Source organism: Ammodytes marinus, assembly GCF_949987685.1.
Source record: "Ammodytes marinus genome assembly, chromosome: 9".
Lineage (NCBI taxonomy): Eukaryota > Metazoa > Chordata > Actinopteri > Uranoscopiformes > Ammodytidae > Ammodytes > Ammodytes marinus.
The window spans coordinates 6,443,895-6,468,187 of NC_137213.1; the positions used below are offsets into that span (position 1 = coordinate 6,443,895).

At 39.7% G+C, this 24,293-nt stretch overlaps 1 protein-coding gene across 1 annotated transcript in view; it reads left to right on the forward strand.

Annotated features, from left to right (window-relative positions):
- Window positions 1-24,293, forward strand: part of brinp2 (bone morphogenetic protein/retinoic acid inducible neural-specific 2) — a 223,717-nt gene that overhangs the window by 90,642 nt on the left and 108,782 nt on the right. Inside the window, exon 2 of the mRNA XM_080033521.1 lies at window positions 4,506-4,926. Within this exon, the coding sequence (XP_079889647.1) occupies window positions 4,574-4,926 (353 nt within the window). The 5' untranslated portion in view covers window positions 4,506-4,573. The remainder of the gene's footprint in view (window positions 1-4,505; window positions 4,927-24,293) is intronic.

A 24,293-nucleotide genomic window follows, 5' to 3' on the forward strand; every position in this document is an offset into this window, starting at 1 on the left:
AGAATTCTCGTAGCATGTGGCCTGTAGCGACAGTAGAACAATTATTCTTGTTCTTTTACTTGATGATGATTTACAATGGAAAAACCTTAGGCCAACCCACCTTTACTCCTGTCATGTCCTCAGGCCACAGCTAAGGCAATTTACATCATGATAATGTCTGGAGAGGCATTGTGGGACGTGTAAATGGCTAACTGAAGCAGATTTAGCAGTCTTATGGTGAGTGCAGCTTGAAGATAAATTACTGCGTACAAATTCACTGAATATCAACAAGAAAATGCATTTGCATGTGAGTTGCATCTGTTCACTGAGTATTATGTTGCCTCTAATTTGCTGTAAATGTGGCATAATTTGATACAACACAAACATATTTATAAATATGCTAAATGTAGGCACAACAATAAAGCTATTGGATATATATTTGGATTCCAGGTCCCTCTGATGCAACTGGTACATTTTACTTAATACGTTTCTAAGTAATTAAATTAACTAATTGCTGCAAAGTGCAACCTGGGTCCGTTGGGCTCATCCCGGGGAAAATAGCAGAGTTGATCACTTTCTTCCACCTGAAGTTGCATATTATAGGCATGTTAACCAGCGACTCTGTAAGTGCAACTAAATTGATGAAATAAAGAGCCTTTTGGAAACACCAGTAGTTTTAACACATACTATAACATAAAAAACTGTAGCATCTAACCGTGATACAGTTGCTCAATCTGTATGGGTGATGTAGTAAAAGCCAGTCAAACTTTTGTCTAACTCGTAGTTCATTTAAAGGTCCCATATTATGCTAAATGCACTTTTTAAATGTGTTTTAACATATCCATGGGTCAACAACAATCTCTCCTTTTCTCACTCTCCCCCTTTCTGAAACCCCCACCCCTCCCCCTCAATATACTCCAGTCAGAATTCTCCCCGTTTCTGACGTCAAAAACTGGAAAGCCAGAAGCTTCCACTGTGCAGTCCACCCCCCTATTTCTTATTGGTCCACGGCCCCGAGATCCTCTCGAAAAATATTCCTTCATCCCCGTGTTGTTTGCTTGTTGCTAAGCGACAAGATGCCTGTAGTACAGAAAAGCATGGTGAATGTTGCATAATCCACTAATTTATCTTAACCACAGCAGTCTATGCCTCGTTTTTAATAACACAACGGATAGGAAGCTACTTGTGGGTTTTTTCAAACAGTGAAACTGAAAGAAATGTTTTTATTGGTATTTTTGCCTGACTGGTGTATAGCTATTAGCTTTGGGACAAGCATTCAGCTTTTGCTCATAAAAACATATTTCTATCCCCCACACCAGTCTGGAAATGCCTCGTTTTTAACAGGACAAAGGATTGGAAGTTAATAGTGTAGTCAAGTCAACTTTGAAGATCATTTTTTCACTGATTTTAGTGGTATTTTTAGCCGGTAGTTTCCGAGCTAGCTTCGAGACAAGCATTCAGCTTTTGCTCATAAAAACACATTTCTATCCCCCACACCAGTCTGGAAATGCCTCGTTTTTAACAGGACAAAGGATTGGAAGTTAATAGTGTAGTCAAGTCAACTTTGAAGATAATTTTTTCACGATTTTAGTGGTAGCCACCATCTTTTGCATAATTTTTATTGTGAACATGCCGTTTCCATTAGCTTGGAAACGGCAAGTGTATGAACATAGTCTTTCATGTAGACAAGGATAGGTCATGTCAAACTGTTCAAAGTGCGTTACTAGCACTAGACTTGGTTCTTCTCATGGGTAGGCTAACTGCGCTAACAGGCCCAGCAAATACGTCATCATTGTTTACAAACAGACAGAGGGCGAGGCGTTTCTGGCTTTGCTTCCGGACAGGGGGCGGGGGCAGCTCAAAGATTGTATATTTACGAGGGGAGCTGCAGCTCTTTTAAAAAAATAGGCCATTGTGAGATTAGCTGAACATCAGCATAGTACAATACATTATCTGAAAGTTTTTTTCAGCAAACAATTAAAGAAAAACGTATTAGGGGACCACTAAGACCATATAATATGGTGTATAATAGAACCGAAAAGTGTATAATATGGGAACTTTAAACAATTTATTCATGTTCGTTTCATTTCTGCTATTTATGATACTAGGCTGTGAAAAGAAAAGTGTTTTTACAGGCTATATCGGTGAGCTTCTTTACGAAAAAGTATTGGTTGTAACTAAACTGCTGAAGTTCACAAATGATTCCTCTTCTGGGCTTGTTGGCAGTTACTGAACAGTTTGTGTATGTATTGTATATGTATTGCCACCACCTGCTGGACTGATTTAGAGCTGACCCTGATTTGCATATAGCTCAGGACGACAGATGCATCAGATTTGCTAACATTTAGTGTTCACACAATATAGTCAAATCTGGATTTTTTTTTTCTAGATATGAGACACTTGGAATACAGATTACTTTTCAAAGAGAAGCAGTGTCCTCCTCAGTGAACTGTCATCTTAATGACAACAACATTTAAATAATGTTTATGTTTTGATAGCAATAATTATGTGTTTTTGACATGCAGAGAATAACTTTCACGTTCAAGAGCAGACATGAAAACAATAACATTGCTATGATTGATGTTAACTTGATAAATACCACTTTGGGCTACTTTATCGTGCTGCCTTCAGGACTTTGGACTGTAACTACAATACGTGAAAAGAACTGTCAATAACAGCAAAATAATTGGCCCTAATACTGACCCCGCGGGGACCCCACAGGCAATGTCCAAACAAGACGACATATGTTCATCTTCACAAACTGTTGCCTGTTCTGTGAAACTGGTACACAAGTAGGACACCGTGCCAGGTTCATGCACACGGCACCATAAAGTCCCTACATTCCTGTTGGACGGCCTCCATTTCACTGCCTTCGTGGACCACAAGCCGTATACTAAGCTGGTGGGTGTTACATTTGTCTGGCCCCGCCTCAGGAGTGATGTAAAGACCTGGGCTAGCTTCAGTTTGGCCTGTCAGCGTGTTCAAGGTACACATGATACCAAAGCCCCCTTGGCGCCGATTCTGGTCCCCGAGAGGCATTTCGACCAGGTCAAAAAGGACCTGGTGGGCCCCCTGCCTTCCTCCCGTAGGTTCACTGACCTCCTCACCTTGGTGGACAGCACCACCAGGTAGCCGGAAGCCATTCCTCTGCATTCACTGAAGTGGACTGGGCGTTCCTCAGGTCATAGGTAGCCCGTTTTGGTATGCCGGCTGACCTCACCTTGTACAGAGGCCCACAGTTCACATCCGAGCTGCATGGCTAAAGGGTCGCAACTGGGTTGACTGCCTCCTGTGGTTGATGACTTGTTTGGCTCTCTGCCCCTAAGGAGGACCTGCAGTTTTCATCTGCTGAATTGGTTTACAGACAGCCACTGGTGGTCCCATGAAAGTTCCTTCAGGATGCTGCGGTTCTGTGGATGGGCGCGTCACATTGGACTTTTGCCCTGGGCAACTCCAGCCCCTTCACTCAGGTCCCCCTGAAGACTCCCCTATGATGGGCCCTTCTGTGTCCTGGAGGCGGGGACCAAGAACTTTGTGGTGGACATGGGGGATAAGCTAGAGCGGGTCACTATGGACCGTCTCAAGCCTGCCCATCTGGATGTGGCTGATCCAATTTGATGAAACTAGATTGGTAAAACTGAATAAAATTTACTTAAAAAGTAGTATTTGTAATTTAAATGGACAAGATAAACAACAATTTATAATTTCTGTTCATCAAATTAAAAATTTATATTTTTACCATTTCGGCTTTTTTTATACCTTAATAGGGCAACGTATCCTGGGAGATACAACTCGTAAAACCCAAAATATACAAAGTATAAAAAAAATGTATGTGGAAATATTTTTCTTTGGTCTTGAAGAGATGAGTGATAACATGAAAATATTTTTAGAAACTCATTTTCCACTGTTGCCTGTTTAAGGGTTAAATAGTGTATTTTTCTTTTTAATGTAATCAACTACATAAACTACATTTTAAGTCCATAAAAGTAAGGGAATGTATTTCAAGTGTATCATTGTTTCTCTAATTGAATCTCCCATTGATGAGCCCCATCTCCTTTTTGTCATCCTGCCCTCTGTGGAGACATACCCAGGCAATGCATTTGTCAGGCAGCCACTGGGAGTGCTGCAATTTCGTTATCTATTTTTTAACATTTTATGTTAATTAAGTTTTTTTTGGTTTAGGTTAAGATCTGAGAAGACCAAATTAGCAGTTTTTAGTTTCTGCAGTTAACTCCTTTTCTTAAGGGCATTTGACTTTTTCTTAAATTATATTTTGTTATCATTTCATATAACATGTACACATTGTCAATCTGATAAATTCTTACAATGTACTTTGAAATACCTTTGCTAAGTATATTTTAGTTCAACCAAACTATATTTTCTCCCTTTGGTAGCTTTGCTCTAGATCAACATCTTCCAGTGTGCAGTAATTGGTCATTTGTAAAGCTATGCTGAACACATACAGCTTCACCAACACTGCCCTATTAAAACCATATGTTTGTGTGTGTGTCTCTCTTTTTGTCCAGGCCCAGTACGAGGTGACTGTCAGAAGAAATGCCGGTCCTAGGTGCCCTAGTACATCACCACCAGGACCATGGCAACTCCTCAGCCGCTCAGAAGAGAGAGGTGCTCCCATGGCTCCTCCTGCCTTGCTAGATGGTCGGCGTCCTCCTTGATGCTCCTATGGTTGCCATGGGTGTTGCTGTGGCTGCCGTGGCCCGTCACCGGTGAGCAAGCGGCGAGCGGCGGGGGTGGACACGCGGGGAAGGCGCTCCACGGCTCCCTGTCCCCGTCCGGCTCCTCGGCGTGGGGCTTCAGCACGAGGCAGAGCGGGGGGCAGCTGGACTGGCTGCTGTCAGAGAAGGGACCTTTCCACAGATGTCCGGAGTACACAGAGTTCAGAGAGCGGTTCCAGCAGGGATTTTCTACCAGATACAAGATTTACAGGTGAGAGGAGGGTGTTAACCTTTGCATGTGTGTATGTGCACTTCACGTTCACCTATCTAACAGTGGACTTCTGCGTCGTAACACATTCACCAACAGGGGACCACCAAGCCAAATGTAGAAATGTATTAGTTCCACTGTTGGTCATGTTTAAAATCATGTTGAAAATATGTCTAAAACCTTCTGGTGAATTTTCTAAACTATTTGATCACAAGTTTAAAAGTTTATGTTATATAATCTAGTTTTTAAATAAACAAATGTAGTATTTGCAGTGAGCAAACCCCAGTTGGGTGAAACAAAAGACAGCCCCACTGCTGCAGTGAATGGCGTCGCCTCTTTGATGTATAGATATTGCTCAAGGATTTAAGTCCCCTCTTGGCAGCAAATATAATACCGGTTTTTAAATATTGAAACTGGCACATCCCTATCTCCTATATCTGGGGCTATGTCCCAATTGTCTTCAGTAGCATTTCCCAATCTTTAAGCCTCATGAGCTCTGCTGTTGTTACAGTGATTTTGAAAAAGTCTGGGAACTCACAAGAGACAAATAAAAATAAGGAATGGTAAAAATCAAAGCAGCAACGGCTGTGCTATTCCTACATAAAGTACTTTGTCGACTTGCAAAAACAGTGGATCCTACATTTCCCACGATGCAACCAATGGCACCTTTTGTTAGACCCTCCATGCCTGATTTTTTAAACTCCGGGGCCTCTAGTTAGTTTTTCTCTTGTGATGTATTATATTGTAAATCAATATAAGCACCACATACCTACTTAAATATAATCACACATAAATATACAGTGTCCCCTCAGCAGTGAATCATGGTACCATCTTTTTTAATGTAATGTGTGGCGAACTCTGCACACAGTGGAATTTAGTTGCCTTGATTTAGCCTTTAACCCAATGCCTCCTTGAAGGCACCATACATATCATCCTCAAATCATTTTTGTGACCTGCCAAGGGACTACAGATGCAAATTAGCTTAAAGCTATAATCTGGTATAGTGCATCAAATGGCAACATTTATGTTCTAACTGTACATTGTCCCTTTTAAATAAAGATTTAAAAAAAAAAAAAAAAAAATGGCACCAAGCCTGAGGAGGGAGTGCTCTCCTAAGGATACATACTGTATAAGACAGGGCTATTTTTTACGTTTTGGATGGAATGGGTTTAAAAAATAAACAGTTAACCTGCCTCATCACACTTTGGGGAAAGATCTGTGTGGTTCTGGCTTTGTCGGCTATGTGATTGTGGTGTACTGCCTGTATTAGTTTGAGGTAGTGTTTGCTGATGTGTCTGGTTTCCGGAGCTGGTGGGAGGTTCAGTAGTCGGGTGGACTGTGTGTTTGTGACTGTTGTTTTTTGAGATGTAGTATGAGTCTATTGCGCGTGTGCTGTTGGGTGTGTCCCTAGTTACATGAGTGGTAACCCCATGTAAACTCAATTTCATTATTCAATGATGAGCATATTGAGATGTTAGAATTTAGTATTGAACCAAACATCACCAAATGAAATATGGGAAAAAGATTAACCCCTATTCAAACAAAATGCGATGAATCAGTGATGATAAGATAACACACTCACAGAAAGACGGTAGAGGTCAATATGATGACATTTCTCTTTTACAGCTTTTGCATTTTCAAATGCATAATTTTTCCAATAACGCAGCACTGACACTAGGATACAATCAGGGCATTTTCTGCGTAGCACATAATGAAAATATGTTTTACTTCAATTTTCACTCACATTATTGTCAAACACTGCTCCTCTGTATTAAGATCCACTAGACGGAGAGGAATTCAATTTGAACAGCGGTATTATTATTTCTGGCTGGATTAAAGACTTGTTAGACAGCAATATGTTCTCTCTTTTCATTTCCTCTTTGATTTCAATGTAGACCAAGGAGGGATAGGAGGAAGATAAACTTGACATGTTTATTTTTCTTACCTGCCTTGTTATCACTGGAGATTTTGTTAGCTTATTAAAGGAGAAGTAAGTGATATTTTTTGTTAATATACGTGTTAAATCCCTCCATATTCTTACAGAAATTACTAAAACAGTATGGTCAGGTCATAACACAGGTCTCTCATGAATCCAACTTTGCAGTAATTGCCAGTTAAAATGTTTGGTATCCAGCTCGTCTTATCCAATCAGGAGACAGAGCGCCAAAGAGAAGGGTTTGTGTGCCCGTGAACGATGACTAGCTGCTCTCCGTCGCGGCACTATCTGACAAATATGGCTGTGCGTTCATGTGGTGGTTCACTGCTAACTTCAGTCACAAAGTTGGACTATTTAGAGAGTGACTAAGCATGAATCAGAGGGAATGGTAAATGTGTTTGGTCTAGGAGATTAAACCCAGACATTCAGTAGAACGAGTGAATAGATAAAAGAGGAGCTGCAGTTAATTATGAGCAACAGAATAGAGCGGGTGATGACACTGGTGTAAGTTGAGAATCTCTCAAAACTGAATCTTTGCTGATTCCTTTTGTTATCTATTATTAGCTCAGCATAATCAGGGCAAAATGAAAGAGCATTTTATGAGCAAGTATTGTAATTGGAAATATAATAATATGCGATATGGCAAACTGTACATTTATTACAGGCCTAAAGACATGACTGTCTACTATATACATTCAGCTCCCACTTATCTCAGGACTAAAGATATTATTGGATTGCGTCTGTATGCATGTCTGTCTGTCTGTCTGACGGCTCATATCTCCAGTCTCTTGAAATGGACAAAATATTTCTCAATCTTCAGATTTTAATTAAAAAGTCGACATCTGTAGAAACCAAACTTGAAACTCTGATCAAACTCTTGTGAAAGATCAACAGATCAGCCTCAATTTTCAAGCTTTTTTCTCACTTCCACCCAGACACTGAAAGGGAAACTGTTTAACCCAGTGGTTCTCAATTATTTTCTGTCATGCCCCCCCTAGGGGACAGACATTTTTTCGCGCCCCCCCCTAAATTGAAATACTATTGAGAACCTGCTAATATTTATTTATTTATCTGTACAAAAACAATGTATGAGTTTCTGGCACGAGCATTCTGCATACAATCACCTTATTATCAAATTAGATAACAAACATTAGCTGAGATAACTAGAAGACTACTCAGTCTGTGTGAATCTCAGGACAGAGAAACAAGAGCAAATGATTCACTGAGGTTTCCATTTCATTCAAAACAAATTTAAACTGTAAACATAGTTAAGGTGGTGTTTTTTTTATTATTATAGGCCAATAGGCCTTCTGTGATGCGATAACCAATAATTCATTAATGTTATTATTAGTCTCCTTGCTTGATTTATTTTCAAATAGACTACAGAGACACTTGGAGACACATGTGGACATTTATTTACTGCAAATCATGGCCTTTCGCGCGGATATGACCATACACAAGCACACATCGCGCTTGCTAGCACTTAAAAAAAAAAAGTCAGATCAAGGCATCCCCCCCCAGGGGGGCGCGCCCCACCATTTGAGAAGCACTGGTTTAACCTGTCCTTTGATCGTTAGAGGCAACACGGTTATCATTCAGAGCACGATATTAAACAAAGTTACGATTAGGATAAGATAGACATGACATGAGGAAAATCATTTTTCAGTGAGTTACGGCAGGGTAAACTTTCAAAATCTGCAGGATTCCGGGAACATATTTGAACATTGAAATATTCTTGTATACAGTTTCTTTCCTTCAATAGAATAATACTTTTATCCCCTGCTTCAGAAGCAGTGCAGCCCTCGTATTGATGCCAACAGATGCATATTCCATTTTTGTAATTTTTGTATGTAATATGTATTTGATATTCATGATAACATCGTAATAAGGACAATTTATAAAATCACAAACTGTCATGAGACAATGATCATTAAAAACACATTTATTTATAACTACTGGGACAGTATTGGTATTTTGATGTTATACTCTCCTCAGTACAGCAACACTAAGATGGATCATTCTTAATGATAATTGTTTCCATAATTGTATTTCTTTTCTTAGTCCAACAAAAGCTTGCATCACAGCCAACTTCTGTACGGCACTGAGACGGTCTAATGACTTGTGCATTGTGCGTCGCGGCTGGATAAACATCCGTTCTGCCCCCCCTCTGGTTTCATAAACCTTCATGCTGTTCTTGTTTACAGACTTTTCTGTTTCTAATTGCTGATAGATTTGACCTGTTAGCATGAGCTGAGATTTTGGCCAAACACGTTCTATTGTGATTGTAGTCAAAAGCCTAAAGATCTCCTCCACACATACAGTACATTATTTCAGGACATTTCCAAATTCTCTGCTTGGAAAACATCAATTGAGTCGAATGTGATTTATTTTTTTCAGCTAAATGTTTACTGAAATATATTTCAAAAATTACATGACATCCATCTCAACCTTAATAAAACCCAGAATCTATGATTATGCAAATATTTTTCAGTTTAACTGCTGGAGGCTTCCACTCTTAACATTAGACATTGTGCCAACTCGCCTCTGGCAGATTAATGTGAAAACAAACTCTGCACAGACTTAATTTTACACACAGTGTAGCTCAAACATAACAGTGGTGGAGGAGGGGGCTAGGGTGTATTGTGTGATCTGTGTGGACATTTATAAAAGGATGGGTCATGGAGAGGGCTTAGAGGCAATAGAAAAGTTGTGTTCTTTTACCAACCTGACACATAGACCTTGACCAGGCTGCAACACCCACTCAGAACACTTTCTTGAAGATTGATTTTTCGGGTCATAAGATGGACAGAAGGCAAGGATTTTTGGTTTTATAAGAACATTCAAAAGAGTGTGGATATCAATTATTCATTTGGCTTCTTTCTACACTGGGAACATGAATAGTTTCGGGAAATAAAAACAATTTAGGTTACTGTCTGCACTAGATTGAGTTTTGAGTTTGAGGCCAAAAGGAAAACTAGCTATATTTGAGCTATCTAACTAGTTTTTGTTGAGATAACTTGTATCTTGATGTATAAGAAAAATCATATTTTGAGTTCTACATACTAAGATTTTCGAACAATACCAGTTGTGTCAACCTATTCTTTGTCAACAAAACCAAGTCGGTCAAAATGTTGTTTCAAACATTATAACTGTTAAAACTGCCTGAAAAAAGTTGTGAATGCAAAATAATGAGTTGGCCAACCTTTGCCTTTTGAAATCCTTTGTATGTTGAACTCAAAACTTTAAGTTAAATTACAATGATAAATTATCTCAACAAAAGATAATAAGTTCACTGAAATGTAGGCAGCTTTCCTTAAAAAAAAACCCCAGTGGAGACAGTTGGCTTGAAAATGTGAGTTTTCCTAACTCATTTTGACAGTGTAGGCTTTAATTGCTTACATCTACTTATGGTGTCCATTTACATTTGAGACAATGCCCAGCAGAGGAAACCGCGCTGGCTAATTGTTAGTAATTTGATGTCCTGTTACATTCTTGGGTTGGATTACAGAATCTGTCTTTTGGGCCAAATATTTTCTTAGGACAATGTGTGCCAAGAAGGGGAGGTTTCGCTGTGTGCTCTATAAATAATGCAATGGGTTCCGGGGTTCAAGTCGGCCCCTGTCACCATTATCATTACTCCAAATTGAATCCCAAAATGTGATAAGATATGCACTGCATCCGGTGAGGCTGCAATTTTGGATTTCCATTTCCTCAACTTGGAATAAAAATATATATTCATATACAGCCTCCAATTTTTTTTTACTCCCCCTCCCTCCCATTAGCTCTTTAAAAATAGATTATTTTAGGATGTAGCCTTGAAAGTTGTCTCAACTCAACCGTTTGTACTGTCAGAAATGTAGACTGAGCCGGGAAAATGATATGCTCTAATTATCTGTGGCGTTTTTTTTTTTTTTTGTTCTTTGTTCAGAAGTTGTCTGAGTCTATGGTTCAAAAGATATTACAAAGACTACCACTTCACTTTTACTCTCTCTCTCTCTTTCTCTCTCTCTTTTTTTCTTCTCTGTCCTGCTTGCTGTCTCTCGTTCATTTTCACAGAGCAAAAAATCAGCCAAGCATGTAAAGATATGTGATGGCCCGGCTCAATGTTATACATTCACTTACACTGTGGGCTGGTGCCGGGGGGGCTTCAGTTCTCTGGTCACTCCTTGTCAAAAATCTTGTAGCTGACCAGTTTCATCTATCCGCTCTCATACTTACAGTAGGTTTTATCTCAAGATACAAGCTTTGTCTCTCCCTTCTGTCTCATTTTGCCTCAACCTGAATCCAGTGGAAATGAGGGCATTGCTTTAGAGACGGAGGGGAAGTTAAGTGTGAAATGACAGATGAAGGTTTTTTTTTCCCGCGCGACATAAGTGGGACAGATTGTCATCTGACAATTTTAGCCGTGGGACACTTTTATTCATCATTTGGAAAGGCAAACTCCTGATGTGCTCTTTTCGTTAAAGTGCAGCTGACTTGCTATGTACACAGCAGCATTTACATCGATCATTTGTATTTATGTCAAAGAGCTGTGGCTTTAGTATTATACTTTAGTATTATAAGTATTTTTCTTTAGATGGTGGCCTTATGTTCCCTTTACTGGTCTTTTTTTTGTATCCTCATGCTCATTGATTGCATGTTTACAGCAGCCAGCAATCTCCACGTTATCAGTGCAGGCAGCTGAATGGCGATTTCAGCATAAACGGAGGGTTTATTGATACTCGTGAATCTCCCTTCTGGAGACTGGAATTAGATCCTGGCTGCTTTTGGAATGGTGAAGTGTCTATGAGATTAGATTAGATGAACTTTATTGATACCATTCAGGTAAATCGATAGCAACAAATGGCTACATAGTGGAGAAAGGTAGTCTTGAATCTTACATTAAATACAGTGTATACAGTTCATTATTAGCATCCACTGACACAGGTTATTTAAGGTAAACAACACCTATGAAGCTAGAATGTCCTCTTTTGTTTCAGTTAATGGTAATTTGAGGCCAAACATAATGTTATCGAACTTGAACATCCCCTTCGAATTACAGAGAATCTACAAGACAGTGTCCCAACTTTGCTCTAACTGAGCTAAGCTACTAAATGAACAGTTATTAGCACTGCCAGTGAAGGGGAGCGCAATGCTCAAAGGATACATTTCTAAATCTACTTAGAGGCAGACAAAAAAGGAAAAGAAGTTCATAACCATATTGTGACCATCCTTCTCAGAATAATTTCCATATATATCCCCCCCAACATTAATCACCAGGCCAAATTATCACAGCATGTCATTTTCAATCGAGTTTACTGTGAGCCAATGGATATCCCCACGTAGAAGACATGGTGTCTCTCTCAGCTGACGGTGCAATGTTCCATACCTGCACAGTTTTTTAGATTGTCCCACTGCGTTCATTTAGAAAATCAGCCACCACATCAACCTACATGAGGGATAATTTGGTGCATGAAAAAAAATCTGTGGGGAGTGGGGAAACTGAAACTGAAACAAACATTTACAAAAAAAAAGTGACCATAGTGTTTTCTAAAATACTTCATTCAGTTCTGCTTTTGGCTGTAAACGACTTTGAAAGACTAAAGGCCGAATTCCACCGGCTGCGTCTCCGGTCCTTCTCCGCTCCAGCACGGCAGAAACAAAAATAGAATTAAGAGCAGTCAGTGGGTGAGTTTCCACCACGGCCGCTGCGCCGTCTCTCTGCTCCGCTGCTGCTCCAGCTCTCCGGTGAAATACGCAGTGCTTCTATTTCTGCCGGATGCCTGAGCTCACCGCATCAATTTAGCACAGAACACATCGAGATAGACAGGAACACAAGCGCCGACAAAACAATAAAACCTCCGGTTAATTTTCAAAATAAGACACTCGGTGTTCACTGCAGGTGACATTCTCAAAACAGAGACACATACAAGCATGTCCACTGTTCTTTTACTCGTTCGGATGGGAATAATAACCTTCCGTGCGTTCGTTGTTGTGTAAATACCATATAGGAGAATCATATTATCAAGAGCGATCGCCCGTCACTTTTATTACCGCGGGAACTCCTCGTTCTCGCGACTCCAGCTGTTCAGCGGAGCTGGCCGTGCCTGCTTTGAAAACGGAGCCGGTGGGTATTGCCGGACGTGAGCGCACGGAGCAAAACCGTTGGACACCGCACCCGCAGCCAGTGGAATTCCGGGGTAAGGTGTGACTACCTCTCCCAGCTAAAGACAATGTGCCATGAGTCACTGAGTTTTTGGTCCAATGGTTTATAGGAGTTATGCAGATATAGGGGTGACTGTCAGCCAGGACAAGGGAAGAGCTGGACCTAAGAGAGACCTAATTTATTTGACCAGCTTTATTTGCTGATCTCATCCTTCTAAAAACTCCAACTCAAAATGTGAAGGCAAAGTGCTAAGGATGCGCAGTTGTCAACTTGGTTCTCATGTGGATCTGTCAAGTGTCTGAAAAAAAGTGTCTCACAGGTGGGCACAGGCCGCGTGTAATGCCCCCCCTTTCTGTGTCATGTTTGGTGCTGGAGAAACTGCACCCATTGGTTGTTGACAATGTTGACCTGATTTGAAATGGTAAATGGTCGACATTTATTGACCGCTTTTCCCTGATTTTCTCAGCCCCAAAGCGTTTCACATTGTTTTGCCTCATTCACCCATACACTGATGGCAGCAGCTGACATTGCAGGGCACTGGCTTACCATCGGTAGAAATTTGACTTCACTATTTACATGAGCCAAGACTAAAAACAATAATATTAAACTTGTTTATTTTATTTGAACGCCAAGATGAGAAAAAGTCGGACTTAAGACAGATCTGATGACCACCTTACACCAAACTCAATCGTTTGGTCTAAGAAGGTGTCCCACAACTCTTATCAAAACTCTCATGATTTCATCCTGACATTGTAAATTTTTCTGCGCCAGTGAAATTGTAAAGTGGTTTGGTGTAGGGACAGCATTGGATCAGGAGTTTTGAGATCAGACAAACCTTCTCTGGAATTGTTTTTTAGATGTTGGCGGCCACTGCCAACTAGCAATGTTGTTCCCAGTTTCTAAGAAACAACTGCTACAGATTGTTGTTTGGGATGTTGAATTTACTCATCACTGAGTGAAGTTCTAAGAGCAGGAAGAGCCTTCATTTTAGATATGATCAAGTCATGACCCATGAGTCATATTTCCTGTTGTGTCAGAAGTGACTGCTGCCTCTCATCTGCTCACTATCCGACACTAATGGCCATCCTCATGGGGTGCACTTTGCAAATGGTTCCCCCTAAATGTCTGGGATTTGCTTTGCTTTTGATTTGATTGCTGCATCCCCCCTGCTAACCCTGACAACAAAGCATTTGCGCGTTTTGGTCCGACGTGTCCCACTCAAACTCTTCCTCGAGAATACTGGCATATTTCCACCCAATTTGTATGAAAACAATGACAGTGACAGTGATACGAGGCCAGCGGGGGCCTGACGACATGGGCTTAAAGGAATCATACTACCACGCCAGAATGTAATGAGTACTTGTTCACTGTACAAAAAACCCCCAAAACAACCCTATTTAAAGCTTCAACTCCAAGAAGACATATATAATATAAGAAGTTCCTTTTTTTAGAGACACGCTTTAAATTTGTTTTTCTTCTCAGCTTAGCTCATTACATTTATAAGAGCTTTATTTCATTAAAACATTTTCATTCATAAAAATAACCCTTGCTTGTGACTTTTGGATATGAAATAAATAAACATTGATTTATCTCTGCATTACTATAAATGCTAATTAGTGTAATTCTGAGTGGAGTAATGAGAAACATGGTTAAATTAAAATCTTCTGAAATTTGTTTCTTAGGGATAATGTTCATAATAGAACAATGGATAGTAAAATGACAAGACTGATGGTCCGGATCAAACTCATAATGTTGCAATTAGATACAGTATGTAGAAGAAAACATTAGCCTACTGGTAACTAGTTTATTTTTGTCTCATGGAAAGAAGGAGGCCTGCATTGGAGATCTTAACATGATGCAGTAAGACTCTTAACTCAGTGGGGAAAACATAGATGTGAAAAGCCCTTATCCTAATTTTTACTTGACTTTACTGATGCTAATATCTGATTATCATTGAGGAAAAAAAAATAGCGCCGGCAGCCTCTTTCTCCGCATTAACTTTTCCACAGAGCAAGAGCAAAAAATCAGTCTGCTCTCATTAGCTTTTATTAAGGGGGTAATGGAGATGAGAATACATAGTTGGCCACATTTTCCTCATCTAACCCTCTAATCCGTTAAATCCTTTAATCTCATCATCGCATCCACAAGTTCCATCCACTGCTACAGCTCTAAACCAGGACCCACTGTGTCACTTTGCTTCCATCTCTCACAGTTAAAGTCTGTGGAGAAATCCCACTCTAAACTCCACACGAGGCCCCTCCATTAGCGGCAATGACATATAAATGGAATTAATTAACACATACTTTATTATTTACACTTGTAGCTAATCACCTGCAGTTTATATCTCCTCCATGGAGAATACAGTGATGTTAGTTAAAGAGGCCCTGCAATATAAATGCCAATATATCGGTTGGTTTCTCTCTTTAACTTGCTTCCTAAATAAAAACTACACGCGGTAATAACGATCTTTAGGACACTACAGTTTTTGTTCAAAGGGGGTGCTTGACTCAACAAACACTGAGGGGTTCCTCATACTTTAACAATTCCGAAAGCACTCAGTTTATTTTGCTATTGTATTCTATCTTCAGCTTCATTTTAAAATGATAAAAACATGTTTAAGGTCCACATGTTAACAGACTGAATTAATTAATATTGTAATGTCTGACACTGCATCCCGCCGTTAAAGATTTGATCAGTTCCATGGATGAACTTAAGAAGTCACTCAAACCTATACCAAGGGAGTTGCTTTTAATCCATGTCAAACTTTGACCCGCCTCGAGCTCTTGCTTCGAAGACTGGAGAGTCTCATCTGGTGGGTTTCACATGTGGAGGAACATAGCACCGCGGGGGGATAATCACACTTTTCATCCATCTGTCTGAAATGACAAAGATGTGTTAAGCAGTGTCTTGTAGAGACAGAGACGGGGGGCTCGGACTAAGATTAGCTGCTGGTGGGGGGGGGGGAGGGGGTTTAGACTGCAGGGGTTTCCTCTGTGGTCCGGAACAACAGACGCACAGAAAGAGCAGCAGGGTGGAAACAGACCTGTGGCTCTGTGATGAGAAAAAGCCAGGAGGCAACATTCTAAAATACTGGCCTGTTGGGCACTGTGTGTGTGTGTGATTTGAGACCAACATAACTCCCACAAATGGACCTGACACACATGTGGGTCACACACTGCCCGGCCACACGCACACACACACACACACACACACACACACACACACACACACACAAAACCTGGCATATTTATAAAGGGAAGGAAAAAAAGAGGCACCAAATGCCGCACACATTGCCACCGGCCCTAAACACCAACTGGGCTCAGGCACGCACATTGAGGCAACCAGGAAAACAATCGGCATAAAGCTTGCATATTCCATGTAATTTAAGAGAACCAGACAAAAGAGCAGATATTACCTATGAAAGCATGTTTATATATTGCATAGAAATAATGATCTACATCAACATGTGAAGGGAGGGACAATGTTAGAAGATGCAGAGGATGTGAGTTCAAAACCAATGCAAAGACATAGTAATTTTTATAAACTAATTTTAATAAAATGCAATCAGAACAAACACAATAAACCATACATATTTTTAATAACTCAAAAGGAATTGCCTGAGTGCAATATTGTGCTTTTGGCCTCTTATCCAGTGCGGCATCATGCAGGAAATGTAAGTTGTTGGAAAGCTGATGCTTTACTTTTTGCATAGAAGAAGAACTCAAGAACATTTTTGTAGTCCAAGTTAGTGATGTTAAATGATTTCCAATTATGTGTCCTTCTTTCAAAAATGTGGCTTTAATAATGATGGGAATCGATTACAGTGAGGCGTTTACGGCTTTACTTCATATGAAATGCAGTAAACTTGCAGAATTCACATTTTCACTGTACCTTTCCAATGGGTACGTTTTTGTCACTAAGTGTACATAAATGCTCTTTTAGAGGTATGGACAAGAAGGTACAAAAATGTACCCTGCTAAGGTTCCACTGGGGGGGACAATGACATTTGTACCCTTTTAGGACCATTCCTGTAGGGGAGAACGGGGTAAGTAGGCACACGTTTTACTCTAGTGAGAATTGCTTATCACCTAAACATCTTTCAATAGTCATTCCTACATTAAATTGAAGCTTAAGGTGTTGGCTTGAAATGTGTACCCCTCACTTTTTCTATCTTATTGTAATAAAGAAGAAATTAATCATCAAAGACACCCTTACACATTGTGACAACCAACCCCATCAAGGGGTCGGTTGTCAAACACTATGGGGTTGTTTGTCACAATGTTATCTTAATGGGAATAATCTTAAAAAGAAGGCATGAAAGTAGAACTAAATTTGAAAGTTTAATTGCATTGTCAAGTTGACAAATAGGCCTACATAACTTACTGTAGCCTTGGCAGCTGGTCTAGTTTGGGATGCACTGGGTTGTTTTGATTTTGTTGCCCTTTCTTCTTTTGCATGCTAGCTGCCTTTTCCTGCTCTATTCTTTCCTTCTCTGGGGTGTCAGTGAGGATACAGCTTGACAATTTATTTCGTTATTGGGTTCCTTTTCTGGCTGCAGCCTTGAGATAACATGTGACAACCAACCCCCCAAAAAATGTGACGACCAACCCCAACTTGAATTTATTGCTAGCATCAAGGCCAACAACCATCTGACGACTAATTACCTTGCTAACCACAATCTAAACTATAGTTTACCCTTCACACTTTGTATGGGTAACAAGTGTTTTGTTATAAACCCATTGTGTAAAAGCCTAGAAGAAAAATACTGAGGACATGAAAAACACAAACAGTCGTCTCACCTCAAATTCAGCAGTCTAACTCCAAGGAAGACTATGTAGGTGACCTCTGATCCCAATTCTGGATATTTACATACCAAAATTTCACAGACAGCGCCTTCTGGTTCCGAGATATAACGATTGTGACAACCAACCCGTGTGACAAATTACCCCGTTCTCCTCTACCTTGGTTTCTTAGTGTGCAGTTCCTGTTAGTATGGTGAAATGTGGTTTAGTGTATGGCCATGTATGGCAAGTCAAATATATACAGACAAAGGATTTCAACAAGGTATTATCATTAAACCCTGTGAAACAGAAGAATGATGTAACAATGATAAAAAGCTTTTCATTCTTATTATTTCTTGATAATTGCTAGCTCTCCCACCTAGGGTTTCTGTTTGCTTTTTTGGCCACGGAATGACTTCCCTCTGTGCACGGCTTTGTACGCAGGAACAAGATGACAAAGAAACATCTCAATGTGCCGTCCCGGATTTTCCCCGGGAGTAATGGTTCAATTCTGTCAACTCTTGAATGTACTACAGAATTCAAGCAAAAACTAGTTCTTCATCAGGGACTAATGGAGTGATATAACGTATTGCGCTGAAGGATACAGCCAATAGTGAGGAAAGTCTTACCTTTAGAAAATGTGTGAAGCAGCGGGTGAATGGTAGAGGAGACCTTGTCCTTAGCAAGTTAATGCAAAATAGTGTAAGGCTGTTTGAGAGGGATATTTCACATTTACCTTTAATTTAGTAATTTGAAAAGAGGGTTGGCTGTTTGAAATGCAATGCAAAACTTGTCAAAACAGAATGTTCTTGACAGCGAGAGAGACATAGGTAAGAGTGTGGGTGACTGTCTCCGTACTGTATGTGGGAATCTGTGTGTGCCTGTTTTTTAAAACGTCTGCACTTAAATGCTTTGAGTTCCTCAGTTCACAAGGTAAATAAAAGAGAAGTGCAAACTTATATACTGTAGGAATACTGTAAAGAACGTCTGTTGAATGTTTAAAACACTGAAAAGCTCATGATGATGACGATTTCGATATTACGGAGAAAAAAATTCAGATAATTGATAGCCAATACATACTGTATATATTCTTATTTTATATATTTTTTAAATAATTTTGTCAACACCTAAATAAAGTTCAAATACATGTGACAAACATATGAATTGAAGTCAGAACAATTAACTGTTTTAGAATAGTTTTACTGTCAGAAAATGGTCCAGGAACTTTCTTTATATTTATTGGCTTGAAAACAATTAAAGTGTTCAAAATGTGTCTCAAGTTGCATGGGGGTATTTTGAAACTCACACAATAAGCATTTTCTGTATTCCAAGGCATGTCTACACAAATAAAGATTATATTTAAAAAAATAGTTAAAATATGTATCTGTTCTGAGTAAGTGTGCATCGGCCTCTGATTGATGCTTATAAACGGCCGAATGAATGGACAAGCAGATTGATCTATAGTCTGTATATAATCATTCATATCCAAACATGCAGTTACCCTAGGTACCCCCACTGTCAGTTATCAGTCTATGCTTTTTATTGAGAAGAATACTCACAAATATGACTGAAGACCTCATTATCTTTTCCTTTATCAAGAATTTTCAGTAATGTATTTCTTCTTCTAACAACTTATGAGACATAATCAATCACATTGATATCATGTTTTTGTCTCAAATGGCTCCTGAATGTGTGTTGTCATTAGATTGCATCTGATTGAGCTCACTTATATTTTTTCATTTTGTGGATTTTTAATAAAAACCAACATAAGGCCTGAGCTTGATGAAGACATTTAGTTGTATTTATGAGCGCCACAGGAGGTCCCATTTTGCCCCAGTTAGCTCTGATGAACCTATAAACACTTGCGGGTTTTAATGGGCACTTGGTTAATGTGGCAGTTATACCAGAAATACATCACCGTAGGGAATTTTAAAATTGCGAACAACGCATGTGTGGGAATCAGGGACGTGCCAAAAGTCTATGTCTCTAGAGAGCTACCAACCTAAACCCATCAGTGCCACCCCCTACTATCTGCCTCTGTTTCTATGGATCTAGTTTGTCATTTGCTGCAAAGCTTTTCAGAATGATGCCGATGACACATACCCTCCTTGCAAAAACAAACTGTGGATTGGACGCTTTTAAAACTGAAGCCAATGCAGCCCACCATAGCCTATACACAGAACGTAAGGGCCCGTATGTATGATAATAATAGATGATGATGCAAAGACACAGGCTACATTCAGCCATCCGCATTCATGACAATTTCCAACACATGTGAAATATTTTGCATGGTTCTCATTGAGCCAGTTGTTACACAAATAGCACATTGTACCTCAGCTTCACTGCTGTCGGCCTTATATCAAGTATTGTTTATTTGGAACTGCAAACAAATGCATTACAGGGATTTGCTCTGGTAATAATAAAAGGTTGTTCAAAAAAATGTGTGCCTATAATTTGACTTTTTTTTACACTGAGGTGTTATGCAGAATTATATGTTTTAGCACTTAAGTTATAATTATGGACAGTGTTGTATTGGAATGCATTATATTGAGTTGTTGAGATTTAATAATAACATTACTCCATTCAATGCAGTCCAGTACAACACCACCGATCACAAACATGAAAAACTAAGTAAAACTCAACAGTTCAAGGCAACTGTCTTAGCTAGATTTTTAAAGCCAACTTATTATCTTTTCCGAGATAACATATCATCATTCATATGCATGCAACTGCAATTTCTGAGTTCTACTAAGACTTCCAATATGTGAAGGTTGTGCCAACTTATTCTTTTTTGTTCAGAACGTGTTTAATGGTTGCATCAACATTTTGACAAACTCGGTTTAGTTTGTTATATGTATGACAGAGAATAAGTTGGCACAACTGTGATTTGTTTAAAATTATTAGTATGTAGAATTCAATACATTTGCATGTCATATGAATAATAAGTTATTTAAACAAAGGATAATCAGTTGGCTGATACATGGGCAGTGTTCCTAAAACAAAAATCGAGTGCCTTGAAATTTTGACTTTTGACAACAATTTTTTACAGTGTATGAGCTCAGTAACACACCTATAATTAAAGGTACATATTTATGTCTGTGTCACCAAACAATAGCAGGTATGGCAGGCTGTTGTATTGGATTGCATTTAATCGATGTAGAATCACAAACGATCAAACAGGCAGATTTGAAGCTGCTACGATATGACCAGATGAAGTAGGTGTTAGGAATGACAACAGAAATTGATGCAGTGCATCTTAGTGAAGGCTTTTTCCGTTTAACATTAAATTGCAGTTTATATTTATATAGTATAGTGGGTGAATGCTAGCAAATGTTTTACTTTGAATAATCCTCTTAAGATGCAATCTGGGTGTCACTGATTGTATTTTATGTTTTTGCTGTTCAATGGTTTGTGAGCCAAAACAAGTGAAAACTTGAGCGAGCTTGACATATCTACTTTGCAAACACAGCATGCGCCCACATTAAACTGCATACCGAACAACCAGAAGGTATACACAAATGGAATGTGTGAGTGAGAGCGAGAAAAATAGAGTTGTGGAATGGAGTTGTGATGTGCAGATTCCCAGTAGGGCCTATGTATAGTGCAAAATGTGAATACTTCTTTTTACCAAGTCCCTTTGCGAATAGGACATGTACACTCACACATATACAGCTTTGTAACAAACAGACTCCTGCTGGGTGCAGGAGGGAGGGGGTGGAGGGGGGGGGTGATTGGAAGTGTAGGGGGAAAAAAACTACTTGCTACAGAGAGACTATAAAACATCAAAAAGAGCTTTCTGTCAAAGAAGATTACGTTAGATATGACAGTGATGGGATGGAAATCCTGGCAATATTTTTTCTCTTTTCATCATAAAAAAGATTAGGTTTTTTCGAATAAAACACCCCTCTACCACAATACCCATTCATACACACTAACTCCTAGTCCACAGCAGCACACAATCTAGTTCTCTACCCATGGCCTCTCTCTCTCTCTTTCACTGCATATTTCTCTCACAAACGCATAGAATATCGTAGCGGATGAGTTCGATGTATCAGCCTCATCTTATCGGTGAAGTTTGGGGGTGTTTCATTAGGGAGGTAGCTCACATTCACGTCCAATAAGACTTGTTGTTGTTGTGACACAGGAAAATCATCAGGACATTCGACTTTTGGCATTTGTCAGGTTTTAACTAAAAGCACCCAGATTCTTGAACAAAAGGGGAACAGTTTAAAATCATTTGCCATAATGTACTTGTTCATATGCCACCTAATGGTTGTTGGTTGTTGGGAAATGCTCTTCTACACAGATAGTTTAGGGCCCATTTGTATTAACCATATCAGTGTATGAATCAGCCCTAACTGGCCAGAAAAGCTTTCAGGGTGATGCATTTTTGGTCCAAATGTGACTGTCTCTAAGGTCGAGTCAACACTTCTGGACAACAATTGTTGTTAAAATCACTTTTTGTGAATATCAGCTAATATCTCACGATCCGCTACATGTCCGTACTGTGTGAAGTAATTATATACAAAGCCTAGTCTATGTAAACTGGCACGTAAACAAAGGGTATGTAAACAATGGGGGCCGCTGTAGCTAGCAAAGTGCCCGTTTACAGAGCCTAGGCTGTGTATTTACACCAGATTTGTTTTGTTTTTCGACACACACACACAGCAGGTAGCGGATCGTGAGGAGATATTCACTGATTTTGACAATAAGGGATTTTGACGAGAAGCATTCTCCAAAATCGCTGGCTCTGCCTTTAACATCCTATCTCTGTTGACCTTTTAGGGGAGCAACCCATGCAGAAACCGATGTCCTTTCAACCAGGTGCATTATTGAGCCGTGCATTCACCATTCTGTCGTTGAAACTATGGTTGCGTTCCGAATCGCATACTTTCTACTATATAGTATGTAGAAAAAAGATTTAGGATGTCCCGATTCTTGTGGCCAGATTTAGGATGGTTAGAATACCCGGATGGTCTACTTCATGCGGCCAAGATTGTTAGTGTTGAAAAGTGCATCCTATTTGGGCGATTCTGACCCACAATCCAGTGCGCACGTGAAGTGACGTAACATCGACGAAGCCTATAGGTCCATGTTATGAAAACAAACGGGGATGCGACGGATATAAAAGCAAGAGGCAAGATCAAGGCGCAATGTTATGATGAAATAAGAGAGTAAAGTATGTCCCAATAGTATGCCTACTGCATCCTAACTAGATTCTTTTTATCGTCGGATGTAGTATGTAGAATAGAAAAAAGAAAGAGTATGCGATTCGGAACGCAACCTGAGGCTGGCGTGATTCAAACTGTGATTGAGCATATAAGGAGCATGTGCACAACAAGGGCTCTGAGTAGGAGTGGACTGAAACTTGTCGAAACACTATCACGTCCCCTCCGGCTGGATGTTAAATGCATAATAAAGGATATCTAAATGTAATTACAAGAAGTAAAATATCTTTATGGCATCTTATATCTTGTCGGTTTTTATGCAGGCTATATTGAATAACAGCAGGGCTACAATATTTTTAGGGAAGGCCATGTGCTATGGCAATATGTTCACGTTGTCACAAGGTGTTCCCAAGGCTGTTTGTATGTTACAGAAATGTCAATGTTATGGGTTGTTGTTGTTGAAAAAAGGACAATGGGAGAAAAGATTCAATGATCTACAGTACATGGAGGTGCAAATTCATTCGGAGCATGACGCGGCAGTATTTTTGCCATTCACCTATCACCCATATCTTATGAGTTGAAGTAGCGATGCTGCCTGGATTGATTTTAATGATGGGACTACTTGCCAGCCATAAAACATTGTTAATAAAAAGTTATTTGAGTATACAAACTAAATGTGGAGTCTGTACCTGAATACAGATATGAGACTCATATGTCCCCCATCACTTACGAACATAAACCTCTAGTGTGTTTCTCATTATTAGGACCTTTTCAGATTGGTTTAATGTCCAGAACAGATTTTGTTTCCTCGGTTGTTAAGAAGAGAAGTGTTTTTGCCATCTGTTTTTTTTTCACACCAATCCAAATCATGGGATTGTTTACACAATGTGCATCCATGGCAACTTTTACTTATGGGCGTCCTTAATGAAACTACATGTACAACTAGTCATGCCTGAGATGACAGGTGGCTTGACTGTTAGAATGTAGTAGCACCTTTTGCTGGCACTCAAAAAGGCTGCAGTAATTGGTCAAATAACTAGTGTCCAACCAATCCTCACTACATTATTGCATTTACAGTGTGTGGCATTAGCTGCAATGGAACCTAGACCACTGTTTTGACTTGAACACTTTTGTTTGACCAAGCTAGAGCTGAACACCAACTTTCTCACTTTATCAGACATAGCATGGAGGCCTTTTTTCCTGGCTTTAACGGGCCTCAGGTCAGCAGAAGACCCCTTCAGTCGTTGGTCCAGTAATAAAAAAGAGGTGGTGGTGAAATGTTGGCAGGACAGACGCTGCAGGCACAAAGAGCATTGCCGCAAACTAACTGGCTGAATAAA